The sequence below is a fragment of the Anguilla rostrata genome, chromosome 1, assembly GCF_018555375.3.
Source record: "Anguilla rostrata isolate EN2019 chromosome 1, ASM1855537v3, whole genome shotgun sequence".
NCBI lineage: Eukaryota > Metazoa > Chordata > Actinopteri > Anguilliformes > Anguillidae > Anguilla > Anguilla rostrata.
This window is the reverse complement of record NC_057933.1, coordinates 75,876,907-75,896,964: the sequence shown is the minus strand read 5'-3', so window position 1 is coordinate 75,896,964 and position 20,058 is coordinate 75,876,907. Positions and strand designations below refer to the sequence as shown.

At 49.4% G+C, this 20,058-nt stretch overlaps 1 protein-coding gene across 1 annotated transcript; it reads right to left on the bottom strand.

Annotated features, from left to right (window-relative positions):
* Nucleotides 1-5,269: 5,269 nt before the first annotated feature.
* Nucleotides 5,270-19,538, bottom strand: ythdf2 (YTH N6-methyladenosine RNA binding protein F2). Its single transcript, XM_064301566.1, has 6 exons — nt 19,320-19,538; nt 19,082-19,106; nt 17,389-17,468; nt 13,479-15,143; nt 6,910-6,972; nt 5,270-6,560 (listed from the first exon to the last, which is right to left on the bottom strand). Exons 1-6 carry the CDS (start codon nt 19,344-19,346, stop codon nt 6,537-6,539), a joined length of 1,884 nt encoding a protein of 627 aa, XP_064157636.1. The 5' UTR covers nt 19,347-19,538; the 3' UTR covers nt 5,270-6,536.
* Between the last annotated feature and the right edge of the window lie 520 nt (nt 19,539-20,058).

Sequence of the window (20,058 nt, the reverse complement as noted above, 5' to 3'; positions counted from 1 at the left end):
AAGTTACGAATAGAATGGCCGTGCATTTTAAACGTCTGTTTGAATGTCTCGAGCCAGCTATGCAATCTTATACATTGCCATGTAGCCGTAGACATTTGTACTTCATGTGCGTACACATTCATAAAACAGCAAGAGCAAAAAGATTCAAGCATTTAGGTCCATATCATACCATCAGTTTAAAATGTAACGAAGAAATTGCAGATAAGACAAAGATACATACATGTACTGTCATTCGTACATGTAGCTTCAGGACTGTGGAGCTGTAGCCGGCAGGACTATCTTTAATCGGGCCTATAAAAAAACGCCTGAGAATCGCGAGACTCCATTGGGCTGTTACCCGACAGACCGGCTGCGGTGGTCACCAGGCACCGCCCACTTTCGCCGCGTACAGAACTTAAAATTCACATCGTCTGTTAAACGGAAAAACATAAAAAGCGCCGTTTGAAGTAAAACAAATCATAACGGGTGACGGTTTATTATCCTCCGAAGAATAATAAGTCGTGTAGAGCAGTTTCGGATCGTATACTGAATGGACCACTTACGAAGGCCAAACATACAGCCGTACTTCGGTGTCCGTTTTATCAACCTAAATTGACTTCATGTTTGCCCTTTAATCACAAATGTCATCCATGCATCATAAGGGCGTTTGCCCATTATTTGTCTGTCAGTTTTCACCAAAGCGTTTGAGCAAGTAATTTGAATGAAAAGCAGGAATGCACAGGGAAATTCTGATGAATCAGTCTGTCATAGGGGTCCGGGAAAATGCAAATTCTTGAAATCTTACATAAGTCATCAAGATTCTAGGTACGGCTCACCAACTGTATGCTTGAAGAAGCTTCTTAACTGTATTTGCTTTGGCACAATACGCTGCTGAATTTATATTATGCTGCAGGCTACGCGGTGCAATGTATCCTGGGTTAGGGCGCGTGTCAATGAAATTTTAATTGCATCCATTGTTGAGAGATTCATCCATTACCACACCCGACAGTATAAAAAAGATGACCTACTTTGACAGACACGCCCAGTTTCCATTGTTGAAGACGCGCATTCTTCTATTAGGCCGAATCGAAAGGTTTGCCTTTGAAAGACGCGCGACAAGGCTTAAAAAAACAATCATCACGTGTTTACGTTTAATACGCAGCACCTTTTCGGATCTCGGAGTCCTTTAGCCCACTGCTAAAGAAAAGGAGAAACCGTCTGAAACCGTCTCAAACGTTTAGCGCTCACCTGGATGACACGCAGCTGCGATTTTTGCGCGAGGACGCCCACCGGGCGCCAGCTGAGGTCGACGGGGAAGTTTTGATGACACCAGTTAAACTGAGGGGCGGCCGGATTGGTGTACATCTACTTCTGTGCGGTCCAGGAAACAAATCGGTCCCTGGAGAGTGATTGGTTTTCAGTGTGACGAAATTTTAGTGTAAAAGTTCTGTCGAACGTAGTATAATTTCGCCAGGTTAAATTCAAAGTTTTGAAATGGACTTAGATTGGGAAATTAGCTTTTTTTGGCACCAGAGATTTATTAAACTGCACTACCTCTGGAGTTAGGGGGGCATGTCAATCTCTGGCCCCCCCGGTCAGGGCCGCAGTTTAACGAGCCTTCTGCAGGAATGAGAGAAGCTTGAAGCAGTTATTTGGGAGCCCAACGATATAAATGATCGCAAATGCAGATCCCTGCAGGTGTCAAGTTATTTTTGTACTCGTACATAGACGTTGTACCGCATCCATTCGTGGCCTTCTGTTGGTTCCTGTATACATGGGATTTGTAGTTCTCGTGATGGCAAAGTGACGTGTTCCGTTCCGGAGACTGTTAAAAAAAAATATGGAATGAAACGTGCCAGGCATGCACTTTATGATACTTCGTGATCGATTCAGACACACCCTTCAATTATAATCGGAAATTCAATTTCAATCGAAATGAAAGCACCTTGTTTTTCTTCAGATGAAATGTTGCTCAAATCAGTCGAGTAAAAAAACGGTCTTTCCTGAAACATTTAGAGGTTGATTGCCGAATCAGACTCTGATGGGCTTTTCCTTGTAGCAGAGATGCGGTTCCATTACCGGCAAAGCCAACTGCACGCTTTCCACACACACGGCAAAGACACAAACTGTAAGCAATGAACAAGCATCCCGTTTAAAGTCTTTTTTCAGTTGGTGTGCCTCATGCAGCTAGCATGTTTTAACATTTTTATATTTTTTATTTATTTTTAAAATGACACACCCGTGGAAACCCTTCATCTATACTGGCGGGGGCTGAATCTCTCGGACAGTGCACATTAAGTTCTCTCACACCCCCACCCCCACACCAGACAACCCATTTCCGTGGAAATACCAGTCGAGATGCTCACCACATCCCCTTTAGCAGTTGGCAAGCCTTCACTCCCGAGATCACGACGCTATGATCCAACACCAGACGGCGTGTTCTCAAAGCTCATCCCAGATCAGTTTTACCTCATAGCACATAATTTAGGGCGGGGGGGGGGCTGTTCAGACACTAGCTCGACCTACTCTAGTACAGACCCAGGGGGTGCAGATGTTCCCCTGGCAATTTTAGCGAGGCTGTACACACCCCAGGAGCACAGGTGTGGGTTGGAGGGGTTCAGGTGGGGATGGGCGGGGAAATGTTAGGTTAGGCCTACCTTGTCTGACCCGAGGAAAAAATTGCAACACTGAAGCGGTCTACAGTCCACCCCTCCTCATTTGACAAAGGCATGGTGCTTTATCCAAATGAGTCACCAAGCAGCCCCCACTCAGCTCTATGAAAGTCTGTTAAACACTGTGACCCCCCCACCCCCCCCACACACACACACCCCAAGTCTCATTAAGAGATTTAGTGTTTAACCCTATTAAGAATAGTTTCGCTTCGAAATTCAAATTCAATGCTCTACAACTCCATTGCTCAGTTAGCAGCAATGTTCGTGACATCAGCATTAGAAAGTTCAGCTAAGAACACTCTAATCACATTTGTGACCGCAAAGTTTCCTTTCCCAGGCAAGATGTTCATTGATTGTACAGCTGTGAGGCAATGAGTCAGAATGTGAAATGCCACACCTGCATGGTCTCTAGCTGCAAATCCTCAGCTGGTGTGCCCCATCTATGGCTACAAGCCTCCAGCACTGGGCTTTTCAACCTTTTCTGATCCAGAGATCCCCCCATACCCAGGCTCAAAGGCATCCAGGGTACCCCTGTCACAAGTGACAATGGGTTGTAACTTAACCCTTTTGAGGTGTGAGATCACAAGTATGGGATTAGAATGCACTTAAGTGAACATTCTAATGCTGATGTCACAATCACTGCTGTCAGCTAAAAGCAACAGACTTCTGGAACACTGACCCAACACTGATGACCCGCAAAAAAAAAAAACAGCCACAAAACAGTCTGTCCACGTTACCCTCCTGAGCCTTGTGCTGAAAATCACACGCAGAACCAGCCAGGCAAGAGAAACGTCCCCGAACACCAGCAGTCACATGAAACTACAATACTGCACACTACTGAGCACTCCCAATTTTCACTTGTAACCATTCAATGAGTTGAGAGGCGCTGAATTTAAATCTGATCCCCCAGCCCCACCCCACCCCTTATCAATAAATCCCCGTACCTTCAGACTGGCTGAACACAAGGTTTGCAGGCCAAGCATGTAGGGTTTTTCAAACAGACACTGAGAAATACACTTAGCCTATATGGCAGCATACACAAGAGGACTCCGAGCATTTCACACTTCAGAACGTGCAAGAGCCATCTTCACATGAGCACACATTTAGAAGACTAAAACTTCCATGTTCTCCAATCCCCAAACACACACTGACACGTGTGCACATACACTTGCAAACACACACAGAAACGAGCTGCAGCAGCAAACTCTGGCAGCACTGGCGAAGGAGAAATGAAAGGCAGCACGAGGAGACTCGCTGTGTGCTTTGGCGATGGAGTGTGGGTGCGTGTGGCAGGGGCTGCGCGCACGCACACACACACACACACACACACACACACACACACACACACACACACACACACACACACACACACACACACACACACACACACACACACACACACACACACACACACACACACACACACACACACACACACACACACACACACACACACACCTCGGGGTGTTTCTGGGAAAAGGCATTCCAAGGGCATGAGCCCCTGCAGGTGTCATGGTTACCTTCAGTCATTGCAACACCAGCAGAAAAGGGCTGGGGAGGGAAACAGGACTTCAAAAACTCTCACAAGCAGCGCCTCAAACTGCAGTCCAGGAGGGCTGCAGACGCCTGCACCGGGCTCATTTTCAGGACGCAAGCGCTCAATTTAAGCCACTGATTGGGTTAAGACTCGACTTCCAGGACTGGAGTTAAACCTGCAGACACAGCGCCCCCTCCAGGCCTGGAGTTAAACCTGCAGACAGAGCACCCCCTCCAGGGCTGGAGTTAAACCTGCAGACACAGCACCCCCTCCAGGCCTGGAGTTAAACCTGCAGACAGAGCACCCCCTCCAGTGCTGGAGTTAAACCTGCAGACACAGCTCCCCCTCCAGGCCTGGAGTTAAACCTGCAGACAGAGCACCCCTCCAGGCCTGGAGTTAAACCTGCAGACACTGCGGCCCTCCAGGCCTGGAGTTAAACCTGCAGATGCTTCGGCCCCTCCAGGCCTGGAGTTAAACCTGCAGACACAGCACCCCCTCCAGGCCTGGAGTTAAACCTGCAGACACAGCACCCCCTCCAGGACTGGAGTTAAACCTGCAGACACAGCACCCCCTCCAGCCCTGGAGTTAAACTTGCAGACAGAACACCCCCACAGCACTAGAGTTAAACATGCAGACACAGCGCCCCCTCCAGGGCTGGAGTTAAACCTGCAGACACAGCACCCCCTCCAGGACTGCTAGCTAAACCTGCAAACACAGCCTAGACTTAAGTTTTGGTTCCCACCTTCTTACAGAACAACTAAACTTTGTAACAAGGCACTGGTGTTGATCATGTCCCCACCCCACCCCCATCACACTCTGTCATCATTATTCCCATCAGAAAATTCCAGCTGTTTGCACTCAGCCTCAAACAAATGTTGTTTTTGAAAAGACAACGCCGTGAGCAGGGTGGGGTTTGGAACAGAGGTAGGCTGCAGGCGTGTGAGGCTTGAGTAACAGGTAGGGGGGGATGAATATTTGTTTCCCTGGCTCTTTCTCTCGGGCATAACAAGGTGGGAAAACACGTCCAAAAAAAAAAAAAGCACACACTAGCTGTCAATCAAGGGGAGAGCACACACAAGACTACTGCTGAATAATGATGCCACATTTATTACACTGAACTGATTAATAGAGAGAGAGAAAGAGGGGGAGAAAAAGAGAGGGGGAGAGAGGTTGGGGGAAAGGGGGGGAGTGCCAAGGCCCCCTCCCCCATCTTGCTGTTGACTCAAACGAAGGAGGAAGAAAAAAACAAAACAAAACAAAAAAAATTGATCAAGGAAAGTAAGCAGCCCATAGCAACAAGAGGAAAAAAAAGGTGCTTCCTCAAAAGACAGCAGACCAGGCCATTTATACACTATAAAATCATACAGGACCAAGACTAACTCAACAATTCTTCTGACTTCCATTTGCTTTTAGTTTCCCTCTCCCCCCGCCCCGACCCCTCCAAAGAAAATACAATAAAAATTAACTCAGGACCCCAAACATTCCAATAGTCTTTCTCCATTTTTTTTTTCCCATCGGACTGGGGTGAGGGGGGGAGGGAGAGGGGTGCAGGTCCGTTGTTCCGGAAGGTGATTTCCTGGCCGATCCGCGAAGCGCTCTGTCCGTCGAGGCGGGAGGAGGAACTCCGAAAACGCACACGGACTCACTCCACGTCTCGTGGTGCTCAAAACGAGACTCCTCAAAAAAAAAAAACAAACAAAAAAAAGGGGGGGAGGGGGGGGGGGGAAACAGGAGTTTCTGATGGGGAAGGGGAACTAGATGAACACGCAAAAAAAAAAAAAAACTGGCCCCCTCCTCATGAGTGTGCTCAGCTCCAGGCACCAGGAGGGGGCGCCAGAGTTCCCACTCTAGGTCTTTTTAAATTTTTTATTAAGCCTTGCCCTTCTGTAAAAACAGCTTTCGTTAAAATAAGAAAAGGGGGAGGAAAAAAGAGGGAATAAGAAGATACGAGGGAAAGATATGTGGTGATCAGTGAAGAGAGGGGGGAGTTGGGTGGGGGTGGGGGTCAGGGGTTTGAGTTGGGAAGACATGGGGCCGGACCAAAAAAACAAAAAAAGAAAGAAAATGACTTGATCACCTAAGGATGCTATAGAATCGTTTTTAAGTTTTTTTTGTAGTCCTATGAATAATTGTTTCCTTTTTCTTTTTTATTTTTTACTACAAGTTCAAAGTAAGTCTTTAAAGTCAACAGAAATCAAGAAAGAGTCTTCATTTAGTTTTTTTTTTTCCTTTTCTTTTGTGTCCCTGGTTAAATTTTTTTTCTGTTTCTGTCTGAATTCGTGAAAAGATCTGGATGCGGGGGAGGAGTGGGTGGAGTCATGGCAGTCCACAGGTGGGAGGGGCCAGGGCTACTTGACACGTCCTTGGCGATCCTGAGAGAGAGAGAGAGAGAGCGGGTGAAACAGGGCTACTGCACATGTGCAGTAAACACATACACGCACACAAAACCAGAGACATGTGCGCACGCACACACACACACACACACACACACACACACACACAAAACCAGACACGCACACACACGTACACATGCACACACACGTACACACACACACACTCATACATGCACACACACGTACACACACACATATGGCATCTTCCACACAACAGAACTTGTGTGTTTTGATCTGCGGCACGCCGGTAGGCACAGCCTCCAGAGTCACCGGCGAGCTCGCCTGGACGACCGCCATTTCGCCGGCGAGCGTCGGTTATTTTATTCACCTGCAGTCTGTAATGGCTCCTGCCGGGGTTACCGGAGAACGCGTCGCTTCCCTGAACCTCGACCTGGAACAGGACACAGGAAACGCAAGGTCAAAGGTCAGGGAGAAAAGCTTCATCAGAATCGGGGGGGTGAGGACCTGGTGAGTTCACTTGCTGTACATGCATGAAAAACTGCAGCCCCCCTCTTGGTTAAGCTAGCCAAGTTGACACCAAAAGGAGAACACCAAATAAATCATATTCACCTAGCATGTGCAAGGGTCGAAGAGCCTCTTAAACCTTCCACCCACTCAATGAAAGCATTCACAGTAGCAGAACAGGTGCTAAGAGAATAAGCCAGGGGTGGCCAACCCTGGTCCTGGGGAGCCGCAGGGTCTGCTGGTTTTTGTTTTCACCTTAAATACAGCAACCACTTAGACTGAAGGGACCAGGTGAGGTGAGTTAACTGTGTAATCAACTGCTATAATTGATAATTAAGTGCAGAGTAAAAACTAAAACCAGCAGACCCTGTGGCTCTCCAGGACCTGGGTTGGCCACCCCTGGAATAAGCCATAGAGCTTTGAGGATAACCACAGAAGCAGGCTTCAGTCGCACGCTGCAGAGTCCTGAAACGCTTCGCTGCTCCGGTCCGCTCAGCAGTTTCCGCGACGAATCGATACCCGAGCAGCAGTTCTGTCAGAAACAACGCTGCTAAACTCAAACTCCTCCTACAGACACACAGCAGCTGCGTTGTTAGCTACCTACAGCGGCGTGTGCACTACTACAGCGGGAATCAACGCACCGCAGCGCTACGGCCGTTTCTGTGAATGGGGAACAGAGTCTTTGTTTACACAGCGTATCAGAGAAACCTTATTCGGCAATTTGGCGTAGGAAAACCATGCAGAGTCATCTGAGGATGGGCTGAATTTCCTTTCATCAGTCGACCATTCAGAAGGTTTTTGTCTGTGTGTTTGTTCAGTTTCCCATTTGGGGATATGAATGTGGTTTGTCACAGGTGAGTTTCGTTTGTGTTCACGTGTGACCAATGGCGTTCCTTTCCCAGCAGCCTATCCAGCTCACTAACAGCAGTCTTAAAGAGATAGTTCACTTCCTGAAGACTCACAGGGATGACTCACTTCCTGTGGTTTTAAAGGGACAGTGCACTTCCTGCAGTCTTAAAAGGAACTGATCACTTCCTGTGGTTTAAATAGGAAAAGGCTCGCTTTCCATTTTTACTTTCACAATATTTCAGGTCGCGTACTTTTATCATTGGTGCAGACAGATTTTGAGTGGGATGAAGGGTATTTTAGATTCTGATGACATGCCAGGTTTACATGGCAACTACCCAGCCGAGGCGGGACAGTCACAGTGCCACTCAGCTGGCCCTTGTGCAAAAAACTACATTAAAAAATAAATAAATAAAATACGCTGCTTCCTATGTGCTGAGCTCTAACCTGGCTCTACTGACAGGGTGGAATTTTATCCAAATCTGGCAACATGCAGGTCTACCAAATGCCACTGCTGGGAGAGAACAGTCAGAATGGTGGCTTGCACGTCTACGTAGACCACAGGTGCTGGGGAAGTGCAGAAGCTGAAATTAGAAACTCGACGCAACACTGCGTGCCCCTTCCTCACGCCCACACCTTTACTAAAACATCCTGCGGTTCAGACATCGCTGTCAAGAGTGAGTCTTCCTCAGAGTCTTCATCAGAGAAGCCCGAAACACAAGCCAATTAAACTGGAAGCACAGCAAGCGCTGGACAGTGTGTTGGAGTTGTTGTTTTAATTTTAGGGAAAGGGGGGCATTTTGGACATACAAATAAAACTGCCATGAACACACACCACCGCAGTGACAACTTGCGACGCAGCGAAGACATGTTCATGCTGTTTGTGAGTCTGCAGAGGGAGCAGCACACTTTTCTGTTTCCACACATTAGTCTCAACAGTAATTACATTACAGTCCATTTACCACTGAGGCCCTCCTCAAAATAAAAATAACACACACTATCACCACTGCTTATTGCTCACAGAATTAAATTTCTCTTCACACTAATTTCATATATCCCACAAATTAACATTCAGACTGGGGGAAAGAAAAATAATACAAGAACTGAGATCCATGAGAAATAGAGCACATAACCTTGCATGAGCCCAAACTAAATTAAATACAATTTTAATTTTGTTGGCATCTTTAAAAGCCACAAACAAGCGACAGGTAACACGCGTGTTACACACACACCACCACCCCGCGTCACGCACCACACACCACGCACACACACACACACACGCACACACACGCCACAACACTTCCTTTGATCTAATGCTGAAAATGAACAGCCGCAGGAGGAGCTCAATTATTTGAGCGGGAAAACCTTTACTGACCTTGAGTGAACTCATCCTGACAGGAGGACTAACTCCCCCTGCAGGGCTAAAAGGAAAATTACACCCAAATTCTGTGTCACTGTATCACATTACTACTACTACTACTACTAAAAAAAAAACAAAAAACATCCCAGCTGATCTTTTACTCATCACACCCAACACACACACACACACAAACATGTCAGTGACTCAGCTGTGTCTCGTGAAGGGTGTGTCTCATTATGGGTGTGGCCAGACCAGGTACGGGAAACGTGTCACTCAGGAGCGCCTCTCAAAATTGACGCCAGCACCTTGAAGATATCAATGCTGATCCTGTTTTAAATGCCACTTAAAAAAATTTAAAAAGCTTAACTTAACACCAGAACCAGTTTTTAGGGTACAGAGCTCAACATTTTTTTTTTGACTAAGGTACTTTTAACTTTTCATTTTCAAATATATAACATTCATACATTAAAATGAAACGAGGTGTCCAGATTTGGGAACACGAAGACATTAATTTGCCATGCCGAGTTCCCCTTACATAACTCCCCCTCCGTACCCAGAGCTACAGGAGGAACCGGAGCGTTCCAGCCATCCCTCACAATAATAGAACTGTGAGGACGCCGCGATTCTGAGTTCTGAGTCAGCGTTTCCCGGCAACAAGGAGCACTGATTGCTACAGTGTTTCACCCTCCGCTCTCCGAAGGCATCTACACCCAGACAGCTCTCAGACACGCTCACTCTTCCACACATCACGCATTCATGTCATTAGAGCTGGACGGTGGGTTTAGCCATTACAGCCAGTGGGGGCCACACACATAACCAGACACACACCTGAATGTGTGTAAAAAGCCAGGTATCCACACACATAACCAGACACACACCTGAATGTGTGTAAAAGCCAGGTATCCACACACATAACCAGACACACACCTGAATGTGTGTAGAAGCCATCACCCAAACCAAACACTCCCGAATGTCATTATACTCTATCAAGCCAGTATCACATCATATCAGCCACACCTAATGTCCTGAACCAGTCATCTCACACACATACTCACCACACCTTTGTGTGCCTCACCCTTCTATCCACCACTGCCCCAGTCACACCCTGAATGCGTCTAAGCCTTCTCTCTCCGCCAGGTTCCCCTGCTTACCCAGCCCCTCTCTGAATTTTCCTCACCCAACCAGACTTCCCAATTCTTACACTTCTGGTCTAGCCCATTGTCACTTCTCTCTCTCTCCTGTCTCTCCTCCACTTCTCTCCTCTCTCTCACACATTCTTCTATCCCTTCTTTCTCTCTCCTCTTCCTTGTCCTCTCTCCCCTTCTCTCTCTCCCACTCACATTCTGTCTATCCCTCTCCTTGTCTCTCTTTTGTCTCTTTCTCTCTCTCTCCTGTTTTGTTCTCACCTTGTCCTCCTCTCTCTCTCTCTGCTAGACTATGAATTAGTAATTTAAAAAAAAAAAGAAAGAAAAAAAGGCCAAGCCTATGACAAAAATGTCAGTAAGTGATGTTAGGGGAGTGTGTGTCTGCCTGACTATCTGTGTGTTGTGTGCATGAGTGAATAAGTGTCTGCTTGTACGCGTGTGTGCTGTGTGAGAATGTGTGCATGACGTGGTCACACATTCTCTATGGCAAGAGAACACAAATTGTGCAGCTAGTATGCAGCAACCTTTTTTCTCCTAATAGGAAGGGTAACCTATCTTCATCAGGTGCATCAAGGGAGATTCAACTAACAGTACATTACATTACATTCATTTGGCAAACACTTTTAAACAAAGCGACGTACAAAAAAGTGCATTTCATGATCGTAGACAACTGCTGAACACGGGTTCAGTAAGGCACAATTACTTATTTTGTACAGCTATTTCTAGCCGAGAACAATGAACACTATTCTGGTCTAACATCTGCAAAGCCAAACTAGGCAGAAGAATAAGTACAGACTTAATAAGTACAGACTGTACTAGCCAACTAGTACAGAATGGAGGTCCACCGCAAGCCCATTTTCGCAGACCAAAACCTCACTTGTAGACATACGAAACGAAACGGGTGGTTTCCACAGCACTTCTAACGGACGGGCGCGGGACAAAGCACGCCCCCGCAAAACAAACAAGGTGCACTTCCTCCGCCGCTGATCGCCATAGCGATAACTGCACCTCGCTGACCGGCGGCTGCAGCAGAAGGCCCGTAGCTCACAAACCACAGCGATGCATCGCTAACGTCACCGGCGAGTTGAAGATGGGCGTCACCGCCGCAAGGCCAGCGAGAGCAGCACAGCTGCACGGGAGGACACGGGCCTGCACTCCGCATCCACGCGCAAATAAGAAATCTCCACATACGGTCACATCTCTGAGGCAGCCGGCACGCTAGGCTACTACAGTCACATCTCTGAGGCAGCCGGCACGCTAGGCTAGTACAGTCACATCTCTGAGGCACAGCCGTGCTATGCTAATAGTCACATCTCTGAGGCAGACGGAGCGCTAGGCTAATACAGTCTCATCTCTGAGGCAGCCAGCATGCTAGGCTACTACAGTCACATCTCTGAGGCGGCCAGCACGCTAGGCTAATACAGTAACATCTGAGGCAGCCGCACGCTAGGCTAATACAGTCACATCTCTGAGGCAGCCGCACACTAGGCTACTACAGTCTCATCTGTGAGGCAGCCGGCACGCTAGGCTAATACAGTCACATCTCTAAGGCAGCCGCACGCTAGGCTAATACAGCCTCATCTCTGAGGCAGCCGCACGCTAGGCTAATACAGTCTCATCTCTGAGGCAGCCGGCACGCTAGGCTAATACAGCCTCATCTCTGAGGCAGCAGACACGCTAGGCTACTACAGTCACATCTCTGAGGTAGCCGGCACGCTAGGCTACTACAGTCTCATCTCTGAGGCAGCCGCACGCTAGGCTAATACAGTCTCATCTCTGAGGCAGCCGGCACGCTAGGCTAATACAGCCTCATCTCTGAGGCAGCCGCACGCTAGGCTAATACAGTCTCATCTCTGAGGCAGCCGGCACGCTAGGCTACTACAGTCTCATCTCTGAGGCATCCGGCACGCTAGGCTACTACAGTCTCATCTCTGAGGCATCCGGCACGCTAGGCTACTACAGTCTCATCTCTGAGGCATCCGGCACGCTAGGCTACTACAGTCTCATCTCTGAGGCAGCCGGCGCGCTAGGCTACTACAGTCTCATCTCTGAGGCATCCGGCACGCTAGGCTACTACAGTCTCATCTCTGAGGCAGCCGGCGCGCTAGCTACTACAGTCTCATCTCTGAGCATCCGCACGCTAGGCTACTACAGTCTCATCTCTGAGGCATCCGGCACGCTAGGCTAATACAGTCTCATCTCTGAGGCAGCCGGCGCGCTAGGCTAATACAGTCTCATCTCTGAGGCAGCCGGCGCGCTAGGCTAATACAGCCTCATCTCTGAGGCAGCCGGCGCGCTAGGCTACTACAGTCTCATCTCTGAGGCATCCGGCACGCTAGGCTAATACAGTCTCATCTCTGAGGCATCCGGCACGCTAGGCTAATACAGTCTCATCTCTGAGGCAGCTGGCATGCTAGGCTAATACAGTCTCATCTCTGAGGCAGCCGGCGCGCTAGGCTAATACAGTCTCATCTCTGAGGCAGCCGGCACGCTAGGCTAATACAGTCACATCTCTGAGGCAGCCGACACGCTAGGCTAATACAGTCTCATCTCTGAGGCAGCCGCACGCTAGGCTGCTACAGCCTCATCTCTGAGCTGGAGCTAGCTGGAGGAAGACTGTGCAGCTCCACAGCTGAACCCGCAGCTGCGTGACTGACCAGAAGGAGGCGCTGGTGTGCAAGAAGACAGATGAACCCCTACAGTGCTCGGGGCGATGGGAGAGCAAGCTGTGCGCCAACCCCGCGAGGCTGGCAGCCACAGCGGGTACTGGCACGGTCTGGGTTTGTTACCAGACTGTGGAGCCCGTCCGCATGCCAGAACTGAGCCTTAACAGCATGAGTCACCAGCAACCTGTCAAAACCTCCTCAGTTTGTTTAGCCTTTTTCTGGACAGAATCCTACCCAACAAAAGCAGCAAAGGCCTTAAAAAAAAAAAAAAAAAAAAAGATTTTATATCCAGGAAAAAAAAACCCAAAAAATTATTTTTGGTCTTGTGTGGAGGGAGATGGGTCATAAGTTCCTACTTTAGTTTGCTTTTATTTTTTTATTTTTTATTTTTTTTTGAAGGGTGCGGGCAGGTTACCTTTTTGACGCTCTCCTCCTCCTCCTGGCGCTTCTCGTAGTGGGAGAAGTCGTCGAAGATGGAGGTGGTGTGTTTGTAGGCGGCGATGATCTTGAGCACCTGCCGGGCCTTGTCCAGGGGCACCTCCTGGGTGTCCCGCGAGTTGGTGACGGGCTTGTTCTCGTTGTTCTCCAGGCGGATGTGCCGCAGCTGGCTGTTGGGCACGTCCTTGACGAAGATCCAGCGCACGTCGAAGCGCCCCTTCCACTTGTCCTGCGACCAGACGCCGGCGCACGTGTTGTAGTCCACGGGCGAGCGCATCTCGGCCACGCCGCAGAAGTGCCCGCTGCCGTTGACGCTGAACAGCAGGTAGAGCGGGCCCTTGGCGGCCAGCGAGCGGTACGCCGCGTCCAGCCGCTTGTTGCCGTGCTCCGTGCTGCACCAGACGTTGTACTTGATGGAGCGGTGGATGTCGTCCTCCGAGTAGCTCTTGATGATGAAGACGCGCCCTTGCTTGGGGTTCCAGTCGAAGTCCTTGGGGTTGTAGTTGTTGACCAGGCGGAGCTTCTCCAGGACCGGGTGGGGCTCAGAGGGCACGAGGACCCCGCCCACGCCGCCCGAGCTGGGCGGCGACTGCCCCGCCCCGGCCCCGACCCCCCCGCCGCCGCCGCCGCTGCCGGCGTCCCCCCCGAAGCCGTTGGCACGGTTACGGGGTGGGACCCAGCGGGTGGGAGGGGGGGGCTGGGCCGGGGGCGGACCCTGGGGAGGGAGCTGCGGCTGGCCGGGGGGAGGGGGCTGCTGGTGGTGCGGCCCGAGCTGGCCAGCGGGGGGCGCCAGCTGGCCGTTTGTCAGGGGGAGCTGCGGCCCCCCGCCGGCGGTGGCGCCGGGCTGGGGGGAGGCCTGGTTGGGCGGCTGCCCGTTGCTAGGGACGACGGCGGCAGCCTGCTGGGGCGCGGTCGCCTTGGGGACGCTCCCCTTGTTGTCCCAGGTGCCGATGTCCATGTTGTGTTTGATGGGGGGCGGGGGCAGGTTAGACCCGCCCAGCCCGCCCTTGGCCTTCAGCTTGGGCTGGGGCTTGGCCGGCTTGCTGGCGATGTCCGCCCAGGAGGCCGGTTTGACCGGCGCCATGGAGGCGGGGGGCATGCTGGGCGCCCCCGAAACCGGGTTGAGGGGCCCCCCGCCGCCGGGGAGGCCAGACCCCACCACCTTGGGCGCCATGTCCCCCGCGCCCCCGATCTTGAGCGCCGCCATGCTCTGGTCCAGGCTGTTCATGCCCGGCGCCTTGTTGAGGGGCTCGTTGGCGGCGAAGGGCGACTGTCCGTCGATCATGGCGCCCCCTAGCGAGCTGGGGGCGTACGCGTAGCTGCTGCCGAAGCCCGAGCCCTGCGAGGACTGTCCCTGGGAGCCGCTGCTGCCCCAGGCCGAGAAGTCGATGCCGCCGGGGAAGAAGTTGAACCCGTGCTGTCCCAGGAAGGGGTTGCTCCCCAGGGCCCCCGCCTGGCCGAACATGGCGTCCGGCAGGAAGTGGTGCTCCCCGTTGCTCAGCTGTCCGTAGGAGGCCAGGTAGGGCATGGGGGGGTCGCCGCCGGTGGACCACGCCGCCTCGTTGAGCGAGTAGGAGAAGCCTATGGAGGGGCTGTAGTAGCTGGGCATGTAGGAGTCCGACATGGCCGTGTAGGCATTGCTCTGTGGGGCAAGGGAGAGAAGTGGTCAATAATAATAACAACAACAACAAACTTTATGTAACACCTCATAAATAAAATGCAGCTCAATGTGCTTCCCATTCAGCACTAAAATCTGAACTTTACTAAATTTTTTTTTTTTTTTTAAACCAAATATAAAATACAATCTAGCCTCCAAAAACTCCCACACTCATAATGCACATTCATGTCTTTTGCCGTTCTTTCTACACAGGGTGGACGGGGGCAATTACAAAACAGCATCTTTGAGGGAATATAAATGTAATACAACCACAGACTGCACTTTTCAGACTTGGCAACACCACATCACTTTTTTTTTCCCTACATGTTCTTCTTGCATAAAATGGGGGGGGGGTGGAGGAGGGAAAGTGGGTGGTTACTAAGCTGGTCTGAAAACTAAGGGGTTGCCGAGGAGGGGGGGAGTGGGGGGGGATTTGAATGTACAGAATTAAATAAAGATGATGCACCTTACCGATTTCATAAGACAACATCTTTTGCTAAATTTCTGGCCCACATAATGCAGGGGCGGGAGGCAGGGAGGAGAGGTTTGAGGCCCAAAGCTTCTGCACAGCCAGAATAAAGCCAGCCGCGACCCTCCCGCTCCCGATCTCTTGACCCAGTTGTGCATTACTGTACTCTCTCACACCAGCGACTTGCTTTGTCCGGACAGAGCGGCATTGCCCAGGCAACAAAAGGATGCCGCATACCAGAGACAGGAGAGATCCAGTCTTTTCACAGCAGGCTGGGCCCCCATTGTAACAGAGCCAGCTGCACAAGGAGAACCCAAGGCAGAGGACGTGCCCACAGACCCGAGAAGCAGCAGTCCACGACCAGACCGGCTTGCAGACCCTCTATCTTCGAACCCTGGCACTGAGCATTTCAAACGCTGCACAGCCCCCTTACTTAACCCTCCCAGGTGTGAGATCACAAATGCGTGACGAGAGCGTTCTTCACTGAGCATTCTAATGCTGATGTCACAATCGCCGCTGGTACATGGAAAAGCAACGAGTTCTAGAACACTTATAAGACTAATGAAAAAAACCTTCTCTTCAAAGGGTTAACCAATATTCCACGCAAATTCACAAGTACAAAATTCGCTCCCACCCTATGGCCTTCATTTATTTTTTTGTCATGCTTCGCAGACATGCATCCAAGCTTTTCTGAGTTTAGTCACCATTTCCTTTCTTGTTTGTACCAGCTGTTCAGCAGATTCTTCAGTGTGGGACTCTCCACGATAGCTCAGCGTTATATAGAAACAAACCTTTGCAGACAATTCTGGGAGAAGAGTGTTAATGCCAAAGATGGCCCATGTTAACCAACTCCACCTAGCAGATTCGTGATGGGACTAACTGCGTTGACATTTCCACAAAAAGACAGGTAAGTATAGAGGGCTGAAATCCAGGAGGGAGGGAGGGGGGGGGGGGAAAGCACCATTCACCATCATGACATCACACACGCGCTCTGACTGGTCCAATCACAGGCCAGGGCACTCTGTAGAGCACCCGATATTAACCAGGAAACATAGGAGAAACCCAAACACGGAACTGTCACGAGCCCGCCAGCTCAGGAGACGTCTGGGGCTCAGAGCGATTGCAGACACAGAGGAGAAAACCGTTTTCCGAAAAGAATTGCAATAATAATTTTAAAAATCCTCCGTCTGGCAGGTATCATCAGCGCCACTGACAAGGAAACTGTAATCTCAGAAAACAACTGCCATCATGGACACCGCAGTGCTCACCAGTCTCATAAAGAAGGCAGCAACAGCCAATCAAAGTACCAAATGTTCGTTTTTGGTTTTTATTTGGGGGGGGGGGCAGATATCACAAATTTGGGAAAAGAACAGACTTGTGCCACTGTACAAAAACCATGGTCTGACAACTGGGCCAAATCTCTTCCAACCAGCAGTATGAAGTGCTTGTGTGTGTGTGTGTGTGCGCGCGCGCGTGGATGTTTCAGGACACAGCCCAAACCATGCTCCTTCGAGGGGAGACGTCACACACGTCATCCTCTGCTTGATAAGATGAGGTGCGGGCCCTTTAATTGGATCTCAGGAAAACGTTGGTCACGGTTTTGAGAAAGCCACAGGAAAACCTACTACTGACCAACTCCAGCGCCTGTGGTTCAGTCCACACTTCCCAAAAAGAAAGTTCCTGCATCAAACTCGTGTTCAACTCGGGTCTGAGCATCGCCGGTGTGCGCGTTCATGGATGGGAGAGGTGTGTGAAACTCACCTGTCTCGCCTGAGTGTTCAGGTACGGCTCAAACTCATCATCATTTAAAGTGTCCTTTTGGTTTACAGCTCCGTTTTGCACTGAAAAAGAGAGAGAGACAGCAGACTTGAACGCGCTCAGGTACACTTAGCCGCAGACAGTCGCAAAAGTGCTTCTAACGTCTCCACCTGTGCGTCGGGAGGTTATTACCCCATTTAAAACGGGTCGATGAGAAACGGTCCCACTTAAAATCTCGACCAGAAAGCACATCCAAATGCAGTCATTCATGATTAATGTTGCGAGCCAGTGCGACTGTGAGCAGCTAGCAGCTATCCTGGAAGACACAACAAAAGCTGCTAACGCAACGTTAGCTTCGCATCACTTCCATTGCATAATTCACATCCTGCCACCACACCTCTTTACTAAAACGAGCAGGTATTCCCCGCAAACGGAAGAATGTATGGTCAGGGCAGATTAAAAACGCAGAGGCAGGCTGGTGGGAAGGTATGACAGTTTTAGTTCAGCGATAATAAATCATTCACGTTTGCCGCCACCTTCGCCACGGCACTTCGAGTAGCTAACGTCGGCTAACCAAATGAAGTTGTCCCCAATTTATTTTTAACTTTCAGCGAATATTAGTAAAATAACAAGCTACCGGGATAAGTTCAAATGTTACGCTAACCAACACACGTTAGTCAACTTCAATCTAAAACGCCTGTCTTAATGTGGGCAGTAGCCAACGTTAGACCACTATGCATGCGACAGAGGCCTCGTTTTAGTTTCTCTTCGGTTCATCAAATCTTTACCTTGCAGACTAACAGGCTGGCAGCGTCGGCATTAGCGAGCCGTCTGTCATGCGAAATTAAAACTGATATAAACCTGTATGCATTACAGCGATGTCAACAGGCCACAGACTAACTAATGTGTGATGCGTACAACCAGGCGGAACGGGCCTTCTTAAGACGCAATGCTAGCACATTCACCCAGCTTAGCTAGACGTTCAGCCGACGCAGAGTTGGATTCATTGTATGCCAAGTGATTTATAGATTTACAGACAAACTGGAGCGGTCCATCAAAATCGAATCATTATATTTAAGTTTGAGGAGGAGCACTTTTTGGCCAACGTTCGCAAGCTTGATAACACGCCATAGTTAACACTGCGTTTAAGGTTAATTAGCAGTAGCGTGCTAAGACGGCAAGTTAGCTAGCCAAAAGGAAACGCAGATGAGGTTAACAGTTAGCTGACACGACAAACAGATACATGACGATAACTAGCCAGCGAGGTTTTAATAGCTGTAAAATTGTCTGGTTGGCAAACTACTGACTCGACTTTCTTGGCTAACTAGCTTAAGTGACATGCTACCTCAGCCAAACGCTGGCGAACTCAACGCATCAAGACCACTTCCTTGCATTTTTCGCTTAGCGAGCGTTACCAAGATGCAGTCGCTCGACTCAATTGAAAATGAAAATGTTTTAATAACGACTTTTAACATAACCCAAGCGATGGTTACACACAGGAATAACCAGATTAACAAACAAATTTGTCCGCTCGAAGCCCCTCTCCAACGCCAGCAAACTGCGCTCTGGTGGACACGGGCCTAGTGGCACCGACCAAAGGCGCACACAGGGCGGCTGGGTCTCCAACCTCCACGCAAGGAACCGCAGCAACACACAACGCGAACCCAGGATTAAACTCTTTTTACGACCAACTTACCTTTATTTCCTTGGCCTTTCGGTCTCTGGATTGGGTCCAGGTGATTCATGAAGGTTTGAGTTATGAGAAGAAAAGAAGGAAAAAAAATAAAGATATTTATATTCACCAGTCAGTCTTATAGCAGGTGGTCAGGCCTACTGCACTACAGAGAGAGAGAGTCACTGCCGTTTCTGCTACTACGTCTCGGTGGTTTTTTTTTTTTTGGTCTCGTAAATATTTAAAAAGTGCCTTTCTTTACCTGTTCAAGAAGGCTGCTTGCTGACATTTCTTTATCCCTGGGGCCTGCGTATTAAATTTAGTTATTAATTAGTGCGGCAGGGTGTAGGAAATGTCTGTTCGAGTTAGCCAAGTGCCCCTGTCTCTCTATAGAGCTTGGTTTCTACACAATGGCGGGCTGCAGTTCCTTTGCGCTCTCAGCGCTGTTCAGAGGCACAGACACCATTTCAACATGGCTGAGCGGGGGAGGTACACCGAGGCCCTCTAGCTCCCTCTAACGGATTGGAGAAACCTGCAAGTTAGGCTGGGGATATGCTTAATGTTTCCAGCCATGCAGAAATATAAAAACCTGAATATAATTGAATGACTCAAGATCCGAGCAAAGTAAGTAGTTAGATAACGAGCTCCACGTATATAAAGGGTTTTTATTTATTTATTTATTTATTTTTAGTTTTATCAAGACAGTTCAAATACGGAAGCAGATGGCAAGATGGCATGTGCGTTCAATGTTGCCGTGGTTCCCGATAGTAAACAATGAGTTAGGCCAACAGTTGATTTTAGTATGTCCGTGAACATTGGCTTGAAACCAACTGGCATCCAGCTGTCTTCGAACCAGAATTGGTTTGCAGTGTCTCCCAGTTCTCGGTCCTCTAGCGGTCACAATTTAAACTCGAAAGAACAAAAAATGTTTGATGATTTAGTCACAGAATTAATAGGAAAATGTACTAATCTCCGTGCAGTTTAAGAAAGATAGTTTACTG

What these genes read in the sequence shown, in the direction of transcription:
- ythdf2 (XM_064301566.1), bottom strand. Translation starts at nt 19,346, where the DNA reads ATGTCAGCAAGCAGCCTTCTTGAACAG. An exon ending in TGAACACTCAGGCGAGACAG is followed by an intron (nt 15,144 to 17,388) that starts GTGAGTTTCACA and finishes CTTGCCCCACAG; the next exon opens with AGCAATGCCTACACGGCCAT. An exon ending in GGAGCCATTACAGACTGCAG is followed by an intron (nt 6,561 to 6,909) that starts GTGAATAAAATA and finishes TCTCTCTCTCAG; the next exon opens with GATCGCCAAGGACGTGTCAA.